Source organism: Acanthochromis polyacanthus, chromosome 1, assembly GCF_021347895.1.
Source record: "Acanthochromis polyacanthus isolate Apoly-LR-REF ecotype Palm Island chromosome 1, KAUST_Apoly_ChrSc, whole genome shotgun sequence".
Classification (NCBI taxonomy): Eukaryota; Metazoa; Chordata; class Actinopteri; family Pomacentridae; genus Acanthochromis; species Acanthochromis polyacanthus.
Window position 1 is genome coordinate 27,298,442 of NC_067113.1, and position 19,288 is coordinate 27,317,729.

The following is a 19,288-nucleotide window of genomic DNA, read 5'->3' on the forward strand; positions in this document are numbered from 1 at the left end:
AATAAGCCATGCAGTTGCTGAATCTGTCCTTATGTTAGATTCGGTTAGTTTAGAAGTTTTTCCTCAAGTTGTGTCAGGCGTCGGATCACGTTGGACGCTCTTCGTTTGCACAAAGTAGCCAAGACCTCAACTTTATGCAAACGAGGAGCAGACAGCACGATGCCCCGTCTCTCCAAACACAACGTGACGCTACCAGAATATAGAGCAGTGTTTCACATAGACAATGAATGGGAGTTGTTGATTTCTGATGGATTCTGTGGACATGTACCATGAAGATTATTGCTGAGAAGTCCTCTTTAACTAAACACATGTGAAACATAAATTACCACAAGCATTTCAGCAAAAAATTGTATTGGAGATTGTGCTATTCTACATTTTAACATTAGCATTTTCATATTGACTGCAAATGTCAGATTTGAAAATCAGCTATCAGTCTCTTTGACTACTAATAACAGGTATATTGGTATTGGTTCTGCCAAAAAGCATGTCAGTCGACTCCTGACTTGCAGCAACAGAAATTTTATTGTTGCTATTAGCTCCATTATACTCCTACGGTCTGCTCTGCCTCTCCCACTTCAGCTCTGGTAATTCAGTCATTGCTGGTTGATGGAAAAATGCACTGCTGCTATTGCACCAGTGCAGGAATGTCGCTACAGACAGCAGCTTTAAATCTCTGGTGTCTTGCCAAACAAAGGGATTAAACTGGCTCTGCAATGATAATCAGCATTGTGTGAAGATGTTTGGCAAAGGACAGACTAAAACGGACGTTAACTTATATGCAAAAGCCTGACTGTTTAGCTTTAAAACCTATACGTAACTTAATAATGCACCAAATGTAAATTCAACTTTTGGGTAAATAACTTGTTTTAAGACTAGAGCCGCTACTCAAAAGATATTGGTAGAAGAATGTGACTTATTCTGTCTGTTTTTACTTCTCAGGTCTGGTAGAGATCTGCTTGATGCATCCCCTTGACGTGGTAAAGACGAGGTAAGCCGCACATTTCACATTTAAGTTCATACCGCATCTTCTGTCGACTGAAGGTTTACGCCACTTAGAAGACAGCCAGTTTAGTCCACATCTGCCTTGAATCCTCTTGGTGGGTATTCCAGTCTGAGTAATGAAGTTCCAATCATACCAAGTCTCATTCCCTCAGCTCAGCGGGCCCTGGCCAGCTCATTCTCCACACCAGTGGGCACCGATGCCAAGAGCCTGAGACATTTTGTGGAAAATGAAATGCATCGTTTACTCATTCATCTCTCACACAATGTTAGAAGTTTTACGCTTCAAATTGCTCCTTTTTTAATGTAAGAAAAAAGAATAAGACTTTGCCGTCCTTTTCTGGAAGGCCCCTGCAGAATAAATCACACGCTACTACATGCACTTCTTGTTGTGTTTAATAGCTTATTTTTCTTGCTGCCATCTTCTGTTTTTTGTGTTATGCAAGAGCAGCAAGAGTGAGCAGCAGAGTGATCAGGAGCCTCACGCCCCAGTGTCTCAGCCAGCCATAAACAGGTCGTGGGCTACTACTAAAGCTTTATAGTCTTTCACAGGCCCAGCCAAGACCTCTGGCTTCGTTCTGAGCCTCCCGCCCCCCAACTCCTGCCCCATTCACTACTTGTCAGTAAATTGTACTGCTTTTTCTGTCATTTACGGCAGCAGTTTCTTGGTAAATAAATTGCCCGGCGTGCCTTTTAAAAAAAAAAAAAAGTGAGATGGTTGCACTTTAAAGGCAGTGCCACCACCACCACCACAACACAGAGAAAAGGAAACACAAGAGGGATAAAAGCCAGGGGTGAGCGGCGTTGTATTAGTTGATATTTGATACTTTGAAGGCAGCACCGTGTGATTTACGGTCACGTGTGGGAGCCGTGGGGGTTTATTACAGGTAAGTCCTGAGCCCTGCCTGTCCGTCCTCACTCGGAGGTCAGGGTTAAAAGTGCACCCACTATTTTCTTTGTAATGCTCTTCCTTAAAAAGCGGTAAAAGCTGCTCTAAAACTGGACAGGTTTATCTGTTTGTTTTCTGTTTGTGTCGCCATGTGTTTATGTTGATAGGCATTTTGTTGCCGGGTCTGAGTCTACGTAAATTGATTCCTGTTGGTCTGAGCTTGGGGCTTAAGACTGTTTATTTTAATTGGAAGCTTTAGACAATGTCAAGAGACAACAGGCGGTTGCTGCTAACTCCAAACGGCCCAAACGCACGCTCAAAAACAAGCAATATGTACAAATCTGCGTGCATACTGTACTCACACTGAGCGTCCACACATGAATTCATAAACCGAGCATACATACCAGCTAATTGGGACACTGAGGGAGCTGAAATCTATTAGCAGGAACCTTGGAGCCGAGACTCAGACACACCTCCACTGGGTTTCTCTCTCCCTCTCTCTCAGGCATGGCTCTTATTAGGCACTGGCTCCTGCTTTAATGTCCACCGGTCCAAACTGAACGGCAACTGGAGTAAATTTACTTTTTTCCACCAACTCAGAATCAAAGGCTTTCTCTTTTTTTCCTCTCTCTTTCTTTCCCCTCGTCCCTTTTCTTTTTTTTTCTTGGAAAGGTAAACCTGACAAAAAAATGTGTACCTTACCTGCCTGGGAGCTGGTGTTGTTTACCTCTTTTTTTTTTTCCAAATGAGAGTTTATCTTTCTCTGCTTTCTCATGGAGGGAAGGAGCGGTGAATTTGCAGATTTCGGATTAGCTGTGAGCAGTTGGCTACTCCACCAGTGGCTAAATACTGCCGTCATGAATCACAAAAATGTCAAGACCGTTTGGCAGCTTTTCCTGCTTTAAACAAATACCGTTTCATCCTCCAAGACGACTACTTTTTGGCAGAGAAATGAATAGCTGTGTTCCAGAGATTTGGAAAAAGAAAGAAAAAAAAAAAAAAAAAGCGTGACACATAACTTCGAACATGATTGATAGCGCCAAATGTGGACTTGTGAGATATTTTTAAAGCAGAGGAGGAAATCAAACTAATTTGCTCAGGGTATCTATGAAAAACTGTGATGGGAAAAAGCACTTTTGGGTAACGATGGCGAGTATTTAAGCAACTGAGCATTGGTTTCGAAATGATACGTAAAAGTAAAAGTCTCACAGTGTGTCTTTATGCCTTTGTTGTTGCACTTTTACTCTCTGCGGTGAGCTGGCTGACCAGTCAAGTCATGACCCCTGTTACTCACCTTTGCTAACAAGTACATCTATCTTACATCTGAGGGTCTCCTGCAGAGCCCACCTTCCATCAGCTTGACTTACAGCCTCTTTCATCGGTGAAAAAGCGTCGAACATTAATAATATTGGCCGTTCTGAGATAAGCACAAGAGGGTTTTGCAACAAATGAGCTGGTAGAGGTTTCACGTCTTGTTTAAGACTTCTTGTACTGGAAAAATTGGCTTTTAATGGCAATAAAATTGGCTCTTTTGGACAAAGCTGCCAGTAAAAGCTTGCTGCTAACGATTATTATTGTTTCAATAAAATTTCAGAAAAATGGTGAATTGTGCCCAAAGATAACAGTCCAGTACCCGAAGACCTTCAATTTACAACCAAGAAAAGCCAAAAATCCTGATTTTGATTCATTTCTAAAGTTTTTTTAGATTTTAATTGAGAACATTCACACACCGAGGTGCACACCAGAGAATATCAGGTTCAGCCTTGTCTCCCAGAAAAGACATTCTTCTACAGCTGAACTACACTTTGAGTTGTGTTTTGAGAGACACATTTTATTCTGCTTGATCGTGATGTATCAGATTTCTTTCAAATCAGGATATCTTTATTTTTTCCTGTCGCTCCCATCAGCCATCTGATTTTTATTAAATTGGTTGGGGCTGGTAACCCAGAAAATGGCGATTTTCAACCCAAACTGTGCTATTTTCCAAAACCTAACCATGTAAGCAAGCAAGGAGTTAAGACTACAAGTAAAAACAAAGTGTGAAAATGAAACTTAAATCTAAGAATATGACCCCACTTGGGACATGAACCTTGGTCTTTTGGGAAAAATCCTGTTGCTGACTGATGCCGGCATTCTCAATTTATACCACTTTGTGTAGCCTCTGTGGCTCTTTCAAATTAAAAGTCTTTTGTTATTTCAAAACAAGGTGAGAATGCAGTTAAACCATATAGTAATGTATTTTGGGGGGACAAGCTTGTTAGGTTTGATGAAGGGGAACACTGTGATTGCCATCCCAAAATAACTTCAACTCTTTTATTTTTGGTAATGTCATGGAGTAATAATGTAAAGAATATGTCTAGTGATCTGTAAAACTGTCACAATTTTAGGCTTAATTATGTTTTGTTTTTTATAACTTAAAGCTCGTGTCCGGAGTTTGAATCGCAGCGTCTCCCAAAACACTGTTGGTCCTACCCTCCCTCTGATTTCGCGAGATACCTAGTGACGGCCCTTTATTTGTGCACGCTTGTGATTACACTCGTGTATCCCTCTCGATGACGTTGTTTATCAAACTTAGTGCATTTACGCGTGTATATGTGTTACATTGTTTATTTATTTCTATCTAGAGTTAAGAATTGCATGACTCCTCTGACGAAGAGTATGTCCCAGACGCCCCAACATCTTCCTCCAGAGGTCGGGCATCTAAACGAAGCCGTCAGGCGGGCTATGGAGGCCGTGGTCGGGGAGCGACGCGAGCACCCCGAGCCAAAAAACGTCCTGCAGTCTCTTGGCCTAACAAGCCGTGGGATTGGTAACTTTTCTGGAAGTTGCTGAGCCCTGATGCTCTCTCCTCCACAAGCAAAACAAATGTGCGCGCGGTTGCGTAGTGCGGAGCTCGCCCACCTCTGCATGGGCTTGCTTGCTGTGCGCATAACCGTTGATTGACAGCATGACAAAGCGGAAGCTCGAACTTCATTGGCTAGCTGCCGACCGGCGCTTTTTGGAATAACATGGGGGTCTATGAGAGGAAGGCGGAGCTCATGAATAAATTTTCATATCGCGTCATACTAACATTATATTATAGTATCGAACTAGACTAACACATTTAAGCTTTGTTAAACAATGATACATAAATTGAAAACAAACGGAAACTCCGGACACAAGCTTCAACAGTAGGTCATCAATGAATAGTTCAATGACTCTAAAAGTTGAAAATCCAACAGTTTCTGGCTAATAAATATGCAATATTGTTGATTCTGTAAAGAAAGCATGCCTCTCAAAACCTCTGCGAAATAATTTTGGGAGCAAAGAACGGCATGTCTTAGAGGACTTGTGTACCATGATTGGTTTTTATGAACCACTTAAAGTTGAGAACAACAACTTCACATCTGCGTCTGTGACTGTTCTGTTTGGTGCTTTTCATACATGCCATCCAGAAAAATTAAAGTGAATCCAGAAATCGAAACATTTGTCTCATCGTGAGTCATTCTGGATAATAATCAGCCCAACATGTAAATGTAGCATGCTTCACACAAAGTAAACAGTTAATTGCCCCTGACCCTAATGCTCCCCCCTTCATGGGCAAGGGGCTGGAATGTGGGGGTGAAGATGAGGGGGTGGTACACTGGGGAGGGAGGGCAGTTTAGCAGAGAGAGACAGTGGGACCGGAGTTACAGCTTTTCATTAACCTGGAAACCACCTAGTTACATGGTTCATGGGCTGGTCTCAGCTCACTTGGAGGTAACAAAGGGTGTCGGGCGGCACTTTCTGCAGGGGGCTGTGCGCTCGGGGCACCCCATCTGACTCTGATCAGGTTCCCCCTCTCATTAGAGAGTTGCACTGAGCCCGCATTTCCCTTCATGTCGAGATCCTGTTACACGGAGCTCCACCCTTATAAACATGCATGCGCAAACATACTCGCACACGTCTGAAAACGGCTTCCCATCAACCCATTTGCTTCCGCCCAGAGAGGGGAAACCACACCTTCCTCGTGTCTGCGTCTACCTGAGCCACTTCTTGTGTCACAGTGAACTTTTTGAGATCTGACGCGTTCGACGTAACAAGCCCCAAAATATGTATTTCGTGCAATAACTCTTGCCTGAGCCACTCCTTCTGCACTTCTGTTCGCTCCTTTCAACGACACGTTCTTTCACCGTTGCCTTCTTTTGTGCTCTCTCCTCTTTGATTCCTTTTGTCCCCGTGCTCTTTTTCTTCTCTCCAACCACTCGTCACCCAGCGTTTCAACTCGTCCCACTAAATGTGAACTTTTGTTTCTGCATTCTTGTGTGGTTTCAGTTTTTCAGCAAGCTTCTCAGCTAACCTGTTGTTGATTCAGCCACTAGCTTTGTTAATATAAACCTCATGACATAACTACCTCATCGATATCATGTGGGATCGCGTTGTTTAATCTTCCGTCGTTTCTTCTGAATTTGTAGTTCCTTGAGCGATTTATGTAATGTTTTCTTTCAAACCCCTGTTGTACATGTGTTTTAGAGGAGCTGTGTTGAATTGTGCAATTCTGTAAATTGTGTTGTATGACATGGCTGTCATTGCAAACCGCTAAGCCTGCCAGTAGCCTGTTTCAAGCCTGATTGGAAAAACCTGGTACTGGCCCTTGCCCACGGCAGTATCCATGGCAACACTACCTCCATTTGGTCACAGCACGCATGAAAGTGTGAGCCACTTGGGGGGCTTGAAAGTGATCTTTGATGAGGGCTTTGACAGATGACGTCCAGCCTTTTTTTTGAGGGGCACATGTGACAGCGGCGAGGATGCCCGTGAGGCTTCGCTCCCCTCCTCCTCCTCCCTCGTGCCTCCACCTCCGTTTGCCCCCAACTGCTCGGTGAACCCCTGTGCACTTAAGGAGGAATCCCTGACACAACCCTCAAACAGCAGGGCATAAAGCTGCAGCAGGCTGATAGCTGATCTTTCCTTGTAAAGGAGCAGGCAGGTCAGCGGTAGTCAAGCCGGCTCCTAATCCCCCCCGGCGCTGTGAGGCTGCAGGGCAGGACTTTACTCGCGGTGTAAAGCCAAACACATGCCGAGTGCATGCAGAATGAACGGAGCTCAGTCAGTGCATCGCTTCAGTGTGTGAGCGAGCTGTGGGTTCAGTTGAAAAGGCAGAAAGTGAGTCACTACTTGAGCATATTTGGCAGGATTAAATATGGTGCTTTTGGATTCTAGTCTCTCAGATGACTCCTCAAGTAAAAAAAGGCAAAATTTAATGAAAAGCAATCAAAATTTTCAATATTAAGGACAAACTTGTCTACCAGCTCAGTAACCCAGTATCCAAAATTACATACATGCCATCATACATACATCACAATTTACGTGCAAAACAGGAAGCCATATGCAACAGGAACTCCCCCACCCCATCTCGTCACATACTGCCCCTTTGTCAAGCCCCCTTGCCATCACATTTGAACACACCCCTTGGCATCATTTTTCAACATGCAGGTTAGTCCCATAGCGCTATAAAAGTTGGTATACGTCAGATTTATAAGTCACCAGACCGTGGCCAGATATTTCTGTGCTGGTGTTGTCGTTGCTCTTTTTTTCAGGGAACGAGAAGTTTACCTTGAAGCATGTGTGTAATGTTGTGAAAGGTTGTATTGAAAGTCAAACTGTGAGATTTTCGTCAACTTAACCAAGCTTAACTAAACAGTCAGTGAAAATGAAACTTGTGTCACCAAAACAAAAATATGGAACTAAAATTTCAGTCCACTGTGCTAAAGCCCTGTGATTTACACGACCTCCACTCCTCTTACCTAATTATGAGGCTCTTCTATCTAGAAAAATGTGTATACAGCATTGGAAGCTCCAAAACGAAGAACATCTTGTGTGATCTCTGAGACATAAGTGGCCACTTATGTCAGTAGTATTTGTTGCTCTAAGAATGAGAATAGGATGGCAATAGATGTAGCATGACAAAATAAGAATGTGATGGTTTGAGGAGGTGGACAGGTTAGCAACAATTCATCTAATCGCCGATCTGGAATTAGACGTTTGCAGTTTTGCGACCAAAATCTTCTCCTAACCCTAACCAAGTGTTTCATGTAGCTAACCCATATCTTTATTTCCCACAACCACAAAACCCACAAATTTTCCATGAAGTGCCACGTGCAGATGATGCAAAAAGAGAATAACAAAAACCTGAACTTGTCATTGAATGTTATGCGAGATCCTTCATTCTATGGGAGGACAAGTTTGAGTTTTTCCATGTTTGCCGCTGTTCTGCTATCTTTTTTTTTATATCTATGCACAAAACAACCAAAATAAATAAGAACAATCCAAAGGAGAAAATAAAACAGGATTAGGGGAAGGATAGTGGTGCACAAATACAATTCAGCATCCAAAGAACTGTCAGCTCTTACAAAACAAGTGTGACTATATATTATGCATCACCACTCCCATTCTCCCAAGACCCTCATTAACAAGCACAAAATCAGAACAGAAACTCTCACCACATAATTTTCTCTTTCATTTGTACAGTATGTTCCCATTACGTTCAAAGAAACATAGTTGTAAAATGCTAAAATCACTTTCACAAAGACATTTTGGTAATTGTCATTTCGAGGATAATGTGAAATTAGGTACCTAAGTATAACTCTTTTCAGACAGGAACTGTTTAACACTTCCTTTGTCAAGTCATTAAAGCTTTGTGTCATTCTGACATGGGTGACTTCATAAATTTTTCTTACTGCTTTTTTCTGATTTGTGCAAGGAGTTATGTGCAGTATAAAGAATGATTCTTATTGTTGTTTGTGGTTTCTTCATGCTGCCTTGTTATCTCATCCTCAGTGCACAAATGTGACAGTTTCCTGAGCTTGATGTTTGACGAATTGCAGTCATTTTTTGCTTGTGGTGTTATTTTTAAAAAATCTGAAACTGTTCATTACAGTCAAATGTGACATCCAACTTGCGAACGATGTCAGACATTATTTCGGCCTAACTTCAGCTCATTAGGCTGTCACCATCGGCATAAAGCCATCCTACATCAGTTAAACTGCATTAATTCAGACTTTTGTGTTAAAACTGATACATGAACGTTATTAGATCCAATTAGGCAAGACTGCTGCTCTGACTTTAATGGAAACTTAGACACAAGGCGATCATGTTAAATTGCCGTCAGATTTACGGAAAGGGGCTTATGATGCATGCCATGTAACTGCTTTTCCCATTATTTGCACCTTTTACTGTCGACTATCTAATAAAGGCAAATGCCAGGTAAATAAACTTTAAAACCCCCAGCCCATTGCTTTTAATGTTGTGACAGATGTGGCGGCAGTTGCTCGCAGATGTTGGACGAGCGGGGCTAACTAGCAGTCTCAAATGACTTACTATAGCGATAGAAATGTTTTGGGATATAGATAGGAGTGCACATAAAGAGCAGATGTGCATGTCGGCGTGGCTACGTTGCAGTGGAGCACCTGTAATCATTATCAGTGAAGGGGTTCACATTCCAGTACACTAATTACAGAGGAGAAGCATTGTGTGCTTTGATTTCACTAGACCCTGACTGTGCTGCAACCACAGTGCTGCCCCCCTGCTGCCACACCTTGAAACTCACATATGCATGTCTGCACATCCTTTATTACACCTATATCATCCCTTTTTCCAACCTCTTGCACGAAGCCACCTGTCGGAAATTAGAATCCAGTGTATGTCCAAGCAGGCCATTTTCAGAAGAGATACGCTGAAATATACAATAATAGACGCTAAAATATAATAATGGCAATAATTTCTGAGAGTCAAAACTATACTAATAAGTTGTAATGATGCATGCATATAAGAAAAGACCATTTGGGTCAGTTTAATCTTGTAGTTCATGAAATACATGGCCAATATGTGAAATCTCAGTAGAACTTTTGATGAGGCTGTTCTGTGATCCCTCCATGCGTCACTGTATTTCGTAGGAGCCATTCTGTCGGCCTATACGGTCAAATTACAAGGTGTAGCGAAAACTAAGATTGTACAGGATCTGAATATAAACAAAAGCTTGCGAAAAAGATCACAGACAACGTGGTGACGCAGCTTATGACAGCAGGTGAGAATCGGGTGATAATCAAAGTTTGAGGAGACTCATGACGCAAGTTGGGCGGGTAAAGAGTCTTATTTATGAAGTGAAAAGTTCTCAGCCTCACCCAGAGACAAGGGGCAAAACCATACTATAAAGCCTTATATCACTGTCAACAGCAATTCAAATGTTTAAAGTACTCAAAGAAGAAAGAAAAAGAAAAGGAAAGCTTGAAGGTTGATCCAGGACAATATGTGCGTCCACACAATATAGGTGGCTGAAGCAGCTTCATGTGCCTTTGAATTATTGCCCTTACTCACCCAAAAAGTTCTCATCATCACCAGAAAATGTCCCTGGAAAAAGATTCTTGAAGTATGTTTCAACATAGTCTTCTTTAACTTCAAACCTCAAACATTTCAGTTTTTATGGACAATGATAAGACTTTATAGTACACAGTTTTAGTATACCAAAATGGGAGCTTCGCCCCTTGTATCTCGGTGAGTTAGAGAACTTATTGACACACCTTTGTACATGACCAAGTTGTACTGGCACTGCAGTTGGTTGGCACTTTCCAATGATGCATGTCTTTGCTCGTTCAGTCATTATAAACCATTTAAGTAAATGATCTTGCTTGATTTTTCATGATTTCCAGAGCACAGCCACAATCTTTTACCTCTTTTTGAATGCATATTGTAATAATCTGTAACTGAACGGCAACCCCGATTCTAAAAAAAAAAAAAACATTTCTATATAGTTTAACTGCATTTTCATTTAAAGAAATACATGTTGCTCCCAAAAGATTAGACCACATTGGAGTAAGAGAAGGCTCTAATTTGGAGAAGCTACAAAGTGTGTGTGAGGAGGTAGAAGGATGAAGGTACAGCAAGAATTTCACCCAGGAGATTTGGGTTCATATCCCATGTGGAGCAATTATTCTTAGGCTTAAGTTTGATTTTCACGCGCTGTTTGGTTAGCATGGCATTGTGCAGACTTTTTACAGTGATTAATATGTAGATACTCACATGAGGTTGCTTTCGCTCTGCCATCACTTCGAAAGAGCTCTGGCCTTTGTGGGACAGTCGCCAAAAACTCATTACTCCAAAACTCCTTAACTTTGCCTCAAAGTTCAATTCAGCTCAAATGTTTTTATATACTAGTAGCTACATGTAAGATGAAGACGATATAATGCTATATTATAGAGAGGAATCCACTGCTTGTGCCTGTAAGGCTCTTTCAGAAACTTTTTGGTCGTTACCAGGTCTGCATCATTGACTGGATTCAAAGTTCTTCATGTCTGTTCTGCTGCACTTTATTAACTGGATGTAGGTACAGGATTTGGATGGCGTCCAGTAAAAGTGGCTCAAGACTTCTTACTTGGTAATACCAGTTTGAGGACAGAGTAGTAATATTTTTCTAAGAACTGCAAGTATATGTCAGATAAAGGATGAAAGTAAAGTTTAATGGAGAAAGAAGACAGAGATAAAGATAACATGAGTGGCTGTATTTCACTCGTCTATGGCCTGGTGATGGTTTCTTTCTGTCTAAACCGGTTGTACCAGACACACCAAATCATCAAATTATTACACAGAATTAAGAATGTAACAAACATGATTCAACTCATAGCAACAATAAAGGTCTCTGTTGTTTGTTTTAGTATTTCTGGGATGCTTATTGGCACCTATAACACAGTTCTGAGCCAGAGCAGCACAGTGTTGTAATAGCAACTCTCGGATTTCTCTTTGAAAGCATGCAGGCTGGTTGTCTTGTGTATGGACTGCACTGTGTTACAGCCAGTGGTTACCTGCTATCAGGGGAGTCTCCAAAAATCCAGGAGCATTTCCTCACATCAAAGTGGCTGCTACTGTCCCAGTCTATGACCAGGTCACCATGACCAAGCTTGTCTAGGCTGGAATCACCAGGCAGGATGTTTGTTTGGTTAAACTGTGGATTTGCAAGAGTTTCTCATATGAAATTATGAGAAAATGTATTGAGGAGTTCGGTTTATGTTGCATATTTTATGTTGTTCTTGAGGAGTACTTGCAGAACTGCTGAGACAGATTTTACTGTTTTTACATTTAGTGTTATATCATGTCGTGATTACAACTATTCTCAAACGTTAGCACCATAATTTCAGTTAACGGCATTTGGCAGAGGTTCAAAGCCCCCACCACCCCTGGATTAAACACCCAAGAAATCCTCTCTGTTACGCAACCACTTACTGGAAATGTTGGTGAGACGACTCATTTTTTCCACCTATCTGATCCACTCGTGTGTTAGTGGCTTTCTAAATTTGCTGCACTAACATATAGAGTGATCTGTCAGTCAAAAACAAGTTTGTAATGCTCAAAACATCTGAGTCTGGTCCTGCCCAGCTCGTCCTCGTGCTGTTTTATGCAGCTCTTTTCCTGCTCTTCTCCAGTAACACAGCCTGATCTCGAGTCACAGGGGTCACAGTATATGAGCAGACATCTGGACCAGCAAACTGGTCCCAACATCACCATAGGGGAATCATAGGAATCAGTTTTATCGGCCAGAGAAACAATCCAGAATGACAGAAGGATGTTGTAGCCTCTTTTAACAGCCAGAGTAACTTTTTCTAGATTTATCCACACTACAGATCTGCCCCACAACTTCAGTGTTCCCCAGATCTGGTAGGTGCTGGTGAAACTCAACCTGGCCTGGTCCGGATCAAGCCCTGGCAGCCTGCCGTGTCACAAGCGCCAAAGGTTTATCACTTCCCCTCTACTCCCATCTCACATCTTCTTCCCCTCGGACTTTATTTTCCTATTCCTTCCTCCAAAGCGCTCTATTTATGGGCCTCCTCCTGTCATGCTCAAACGATTTTTCCTTTAACAGTTCTGTCATAGATTCAGTCTATCCATCAACATTTGTTTTCCCCTGCTCACTTTTTCTTCTGTTATTGGACAGAATGAAGGTCAGCTGAAACATAAAGTGTCATACTTCTTGTTTTATGCTGGTTTCATGAATAAAATATACTTTTTCCCCTCAGTGAGATTCACATCAGTTGTCAAAACAAGCTGCTATTTAATCCAAATGGGATCCTTTTATTTTTGGTTGCGCTCTTTTACCCTCAAACAAGATTGAATGGCCAAAGTCACGACTGGCGGCATTTGCCATGTTGGACCATTTAGGCCGGAAAAGTGGTCTTAACCTCATGTACCAATGCCATGGACTTTTACCATCTTTATGATCCCGCTCATTAAAATTAACTATCTGGTTGTAAAAAATAGATTTCCCCTTTATGTTGCCTTCTGGATTGTCTTATGCACTTCAGATCTAACACGAGAAATTCCACAACTCTCATTCCTTCCTTCAGTTCTTTTTTTGTGCAATCAAGTGTTTCGGTTGTCTCATTTCTTTTTTGTCAAAGCGCTTGGCGATGGGAAGGCACGAGTAGATCAAAGCTCTTATTGTAGCAACGGCACCAAATACACAGCAGCACACATAAATCACAGCTTTCAAAATGGTACAGTTTGTAATGTTGCGGTATAAACAGATAGCTAAAGATAACTACCTGCTGTAGCTTAGGTCATTACTTCTCAATCTAGGGCGTTAATTTCTATGTCGGTCTGTCTCAATAGCTGTAAAAATGATTTCATATCGGCCGTATTAGACCCTAAATTTTAAATAAAGAGCAAGTCCTCAAACTTGCCTCACTATGAGTGCCACCGAGGGAATACCCCTCGTTTAATAGGGCATATTTTTAAGAGATCTCCTAAAAAGCGTGGCCTGCCCCTTTAAAAGTTGGCCCATCAAGCCTCTGCCTTTTGATCAACCTAATAACCCACCTCACCCCTTCCCATAGGCACTTTTTTTTAACACAATCATTAATGAGCCTCACCTCAACATCTCAGCTTCTCTCGAGGTGACAGCCCGTCTTGTTGGTCCCATTACCACCAGGGTCTGGGAGCGGACACGGCCTCCGAAGGCCCTCAACCACGGCGCTGCTGTCCATAAAAATACAAAGAATGAGGCTCTTGGCTGCCGCTCCACCCTCATTTACCTTTTTGACTCCTTTGTGGACGCCCCAGTATTTGTACTTTTATAGGCATTGGAGGTCAGGTGGACGAGGTCTTCAGGATTATTTACCCCAGAGTGCCTTGTCTCGCTCGCAGAAGCACCAACCTGCCCTCCTCTTCACCCTCACCTGAGCAACTCGGGGCCTGTAAAGCACAAATACAGAGCGACTAAGATGTGGGTAAAGGAGGAGCAGGAGGTGGTCTTGATGAACTCACAGATCTCATCGCCTCTGAGTATCTACGTTGGTTTCACTCATGATTGAAGAAGATGCTCTGAGCTGTGTGTTTTAAAGAAGCCTGGGGGTTTTCCTCGAGTCTTCTGCCTGCAGAGTTTATGACCCGCATGCTCCATTCCAAGGCCAAGTGAATCTGCCAGAGCAACATACAGGATATCTTGTGCTCTTCTTCAGCCAGCCAGTATATCTTCCTATTCACCGAGGCCTTATTAACATCATCTGCAGCGTTTTGTCTGCGCAAATCCCCCCAAACAGGACGTCCACTCAGGATTAACTGAAGGTTTGGGTCTTATTTTCCACTGTTGGTTGCTGTGAAAAAGCAACATTAGCAGCTTCCTAGCCAGAGGCCTGACAGTTCCCCCGCTGCCATGAGTTCTTCTAGTCCTCCCTATTATCTCCTACTCCCTGGGCCTTTTCTGTTTGGTCCCTGGCTTTTATGGCAGGGTAGGAGAGGGCCATGAGGAAATGAGGTGACCCCAGGGTCACGAGTGGAGTCAGGGGGCTGGAACCGGACCACGGCCCTGCCAACCCCACTCTCTCAGGGCCGGTTCGGGTCGAAGAAGCAGGGAGTGCAAAGGAGACAGGGGGAGACTGGGGACAGGGAGCCTTCCATCCTTGACCCCGCCGTCATATGACTTTAATTAAGCCAGATTTGAATTTGTTTACAAGCCCCAGTAGTCTTAAATCTTCTGGGTCTTTGCCCTCCCTCCCAGTGCCCGTTATTCCACCATCCCCTCATACCTTGAGTCCTTCTTTTCTTCTTCTCTTTAATATGGTGTCAGACATCTATTTATTATGCTGTTTTAACTGGTTTTCAGGAACCAGTTACAAGCTATTTGGGAATCCACCAAATAGGATTTGAGGGACACCCCTCTAAGATGTTAATCTGTTAGCGATATGAAAGGCCGCTCACCCCACTAAACTCCCCCTTCCACTGGAACCCGGGGACTCTTTATGGCCCCATCAGGCACCCGCGTGGACGACTTACTGCTGACCTTGTGACCTGGCAGTTGAAGCCATATGAGGAGGGAATCTTTCTCTTGTCCCGTTACCGCCTACTTTCTTTACTCTGTTTCTCCCCTAGATTCACTGATATCCTTTTGTTTGTGTTGGAAAAGTTCACCTCAGTCTGTCATCTATCACCGTGTTAAACTCCACTTTCTTCAATCAGTGTAGCAGGATGTAACGAGATCTCTCATCATCTCGGTACCTGAACCTCTTTACCACTAACAGACCTAATTTCTATTCATTCTTCCACCCCAAACTGGTCTCCCATGTAAAAAGATTTACACGCAGCTCTCCAGCCTTTATTAGGGAGGTACCTGCATGTTTGCTATACAACAAAAAGTCCCTCGACTGGCTCCATCATATTAAAAATTTACACGTAACTGAAGAGCTGTTACAATTGGCTTACTGGCATGTTAGTAGCCGAAAAGCTCACTGCACAAGGCCTGGTCCTGGGGTGTTGGGTGGCTAATTGGATCGGTTGGGTTAAATAAATGTTTGAGTTCTCCCCTGCGCTGAGGGGACCTGGTGGCAGGAGCCTCTCATCTTAGCAGAGGAGGAAAAAAAAAGCTACATGAAAGGCGGAGAGGGAGGAAAATAAGGAGGGAAATGAGCTCATTAATGATAAGATCAAATTTGTTCAGTGTATTTTATGCACGCGTCACAGTGTAGCTTACACAGAAAATGAGGACGATAAAGAAAGGAAGCGAAGACACGACTATGATAAAATGGCCAGCTGCTGGACGTAATGGAAGCTTTTAATGAGAACTTTGTCATTGCAGGTTCCAGATCCAAAGAGGGTCCGGTGACCCGACCAGCTACAAGAGCCTGGCCGACTGCTTCCGGACGATCATCCGCAGTGAAGGGTAGGTTATTCATGAGAATTATTTTGCAACTACAGGACGGAAAGCGTCACAAATTCTGCACACAGTGACACCCTTTTAAGGTATTTCTGTTTTTTATATACAGCAAACACAAAGGTTATTGATTTAGTGCTGAAGAAACATTAATAGCCTCTGGAAACTTCATTAATTTTGATTCAGAATTCTTTATTTGTTCCTCAGAAGGCAGTTTAATTGAGGCAAATAGACTTGCAAACTCAAAAGAATTAATATGTATGAATAAATAAAGGTCAGTCATTTTATTCCCTGTCACTGTCACAGTAGCCGTGATTGCACAGTTTATTTTTGTGCACGTTTTGAAGCACTGCATTAGAAAGAGTTCATAGAAACAGCAAAACTGGAGAAATATTCCCCAGTTATGCAAAGAGGTCTTTACTTTTGGCCCAGTTGACTTTTTTGAAAAAGAGTTCATGTGGATAATGGGAGACGGAAGCACCTTAACTTGTGACCGGCATGACTGATCAATTGTTTCTGCTTCTTTTGTTGTTTTTGTGTCCGCACAGCATAAAACTAATCAATACCAGCAGACAGGAATGAATAATTACAACTTTCCCTGTTTAAGAAACCATTCCTGAAGACTTTCTTTATTTTTCTTTCATGAATGACCAAAGTTTTTTTTTTTTTCTTTTTTTCTTGCTCTTCTTCAAGATTTTTTAGCAGTTAGCAAACAACAGCTTTTGTTTTGGGCTTTACTATACTTGCAGCCATGTGCAGCCTATATCACCACCTTAGGACTGGTTTATTTGAATGTAACTAAAAGGTAGGGTGGTAGATTAGTCTTATGGTTGGAAAGCTGAAAGCGTTGCAGAGTTGGTTGCTTTAAACCAGCTGATCTGTCTGTTGGATTACAGAAATATCCTGCGAGAAACCACTGAAAATGCCAGAACGTGCTCCTTTTCTTTTTCTTTTTAGCTGTTTGCAAACAGCTGCTTTTGCTTCCGATGTCTCCTACTCTGTTTATGACAGCCTATAATGCCACCTCCTGATCGCAATATGCTGCTTATTTGGTCTGAATCAATTAGTGGAGACAAGAAGTTTTTATTTATTGTATTATTTATTTATTTTACATTTTATAGATTTGCTTCAAATTCAGACCTATGATAAATATATAGAAACACAGCTAGTGAATGTGTGTCAGTGAGTACGGAGTCATAAGTGTTTTTTCTCCCAAACATACCAGTATTTTTAATTGGTAACCAACTGCCTAAGTAAGTATGTAAGTGTAACTGAAAGATATGCTGTTAAGTTGGTGTGGTGGCTCCAGATCATAAAGTCTTGCTGGTTTGATTGCTTTATAACAGTCAAAGTGTCTGTCAGATATCCTGTGGCAAACCACTGAACATACCTGAGCGTATGATTTTTTTCAGCGGTTGGCAACAAGTGCTTCTGTTTTGTTTTGTTTATTAGAGCCATGTAGCCTTTAATGCTACCGCTGATGACACTACGCAGCCTATTTGCTTTAGCAGTTAGTAGAAACAAGCCTACTTTTACTTTTTGTCAACATTTTAAGAATTTGCTTCAGATTCAGTTGATTAATATATGACGACACGAAACTAGTAACAGTATGCAGACAACTATGTGTTCAGTGCCATTTTTCCCGAGCATGCCAATGTATTTTAATGCAACTAAAGGTATGGTGGCAGACTAGTGCAGTGACTGCAAATCTGAAAGCGTTGCAGGTCTGGTTGCTTTAAACCAGCTGACGTGTCTGTAAGCCTGCAGAAATATCCTGTGGCAAACCACTGAACACACCTGAGCAAAAGATTTTTAAGCAGTTGGCAACCAGTGCTTCTGTTTTGTTTTGTTTTGTTTATTAGAGCCATGTAACCAATAATGCTACTGTCTGATGACACTACGCAGCCTGTTTGTTTTTGCAGTTAGGAGAAACAAGACTATTTTTCCTTTTCTCTCGTCTACAATTTTTAAATCTGCAGCAAAATCACTTGATAATTATATGCAGATAGAGCTCGTGAAAGTATATCAGTCAGCAAACATTCTGATTTATTTAAATGTAACTAACTACACAAGTAAGCGAGGGGATTTAAAGGTCTGGTGATAGGCTGGTTTGGTGTCTGCAGGGGTTTGGTTTGCTTTAAACCAGCTGATATGTCTGTCTACCTACAGAAATATCCTGCGGCAAACCACTGAACATACCTTATTATTCCTTCTGCTCACACTGGGAAAAAGTAACTACAGACAGTCATGCTGCCACGCTCCCTCCTCCTCTGCCTGCCTGCCTTGTGACAGGTCTGTGTGAGACAGTGCAGGCGTAGGAGAAAGTGGTTGCCACTCGCTCTGTTTACGGCGAGTCGACAGCTTTACTGCGGATATAAAGTTGATCTGCTGCAAGGTGTGAGCGAGCGCTCGGCGAGAGGCCGGCTAAGTGACAGTTTGAAATCCTCAGTTGGCTGGAGTTCAGCAGACGCAGCCATCCTTCCACGGTAGCTGTGCCCTCTTCACCCCGAACACATGCTTACAGTGTGACACTTAACGCCTTTGTGCCTACATGCTTTTTGGGTGTGTCCTGTGGGAGTAGGTAGGTATGAATTTCCCGAGAACTTACTGACACAACAAAGTCGTTGCCAAGCGACATGGTATCCGCACCATCAATGTAAACTATGAGAGCTATTTGGATATCGACTCACGCTACGAGGCCGCCGTACGAGTCCCGAAAGACACAAGATTCACATTTTTGGGGGGGGGTTTGTCTCCCAATTATCATTAACAGTATATTTTTGCTGCGTCTGTAATCACTCCCCAGTAGCGCGTTGCGGATTACCTCCAGGCCAAACCACTTAGTTATAATTTATACAAATAGTGTTAGGCCCCACTGTTGTAGAATTATTATTAAAAATAAACATCTCCAGTCAGCTCATGGCAGGACTGAGCTAACACCAGGCCTCACTCCCTTTTTCTCTCTTCTCAGAGGAAACCTGAGCTCTCAACTCGAGCTCAGTGATTAAACTGAAGAAAGACAAGCACAGTAACTAAACCTATAATGTTCAATCCACATATACAAGAAGATACATCTGAACACTCGCAGCTGAGAAGATCCTATCAGTCGAAATTTAACATTAAATCATTGTAAAATGTGTAAAATAAAGCATGAAATCCGCTCATAAGTGCTCAGAAGTGTGTGACAGTGTGAACTATGCTCACCAACACTTGTGTATTGCCTCACAGGCCATGCTCTCGCTCTTTTT

The 19,288-nt window shown here is 42.4% G+C and overlaps 1 protein-coding gene across 1 annotated transcript in view; it reads left to right on the forward strand.

Annotated features, from left to right (window-relative positions):
* The window catches only part of slc25a21 (solute carrier family 25 member 21), a 127,455-nt gene that overhangs the window by 69,937 nt on the left and 38,230 nt on the right, over positions 1-19,288 (forward strand). The window contains exons 3-4 of the mRNA XM_022196996.2: positions 940-988; positions 15,966-16,049. Of these exons, the coding sequence (XP_022052688.1) occupies positions 940-988; positions 15,966-16,049 (133 nt within the window). The remainder of the gene's footprint in view (positions 1-939; positions 989-15,965; positions 16,050-19,288) is intronic.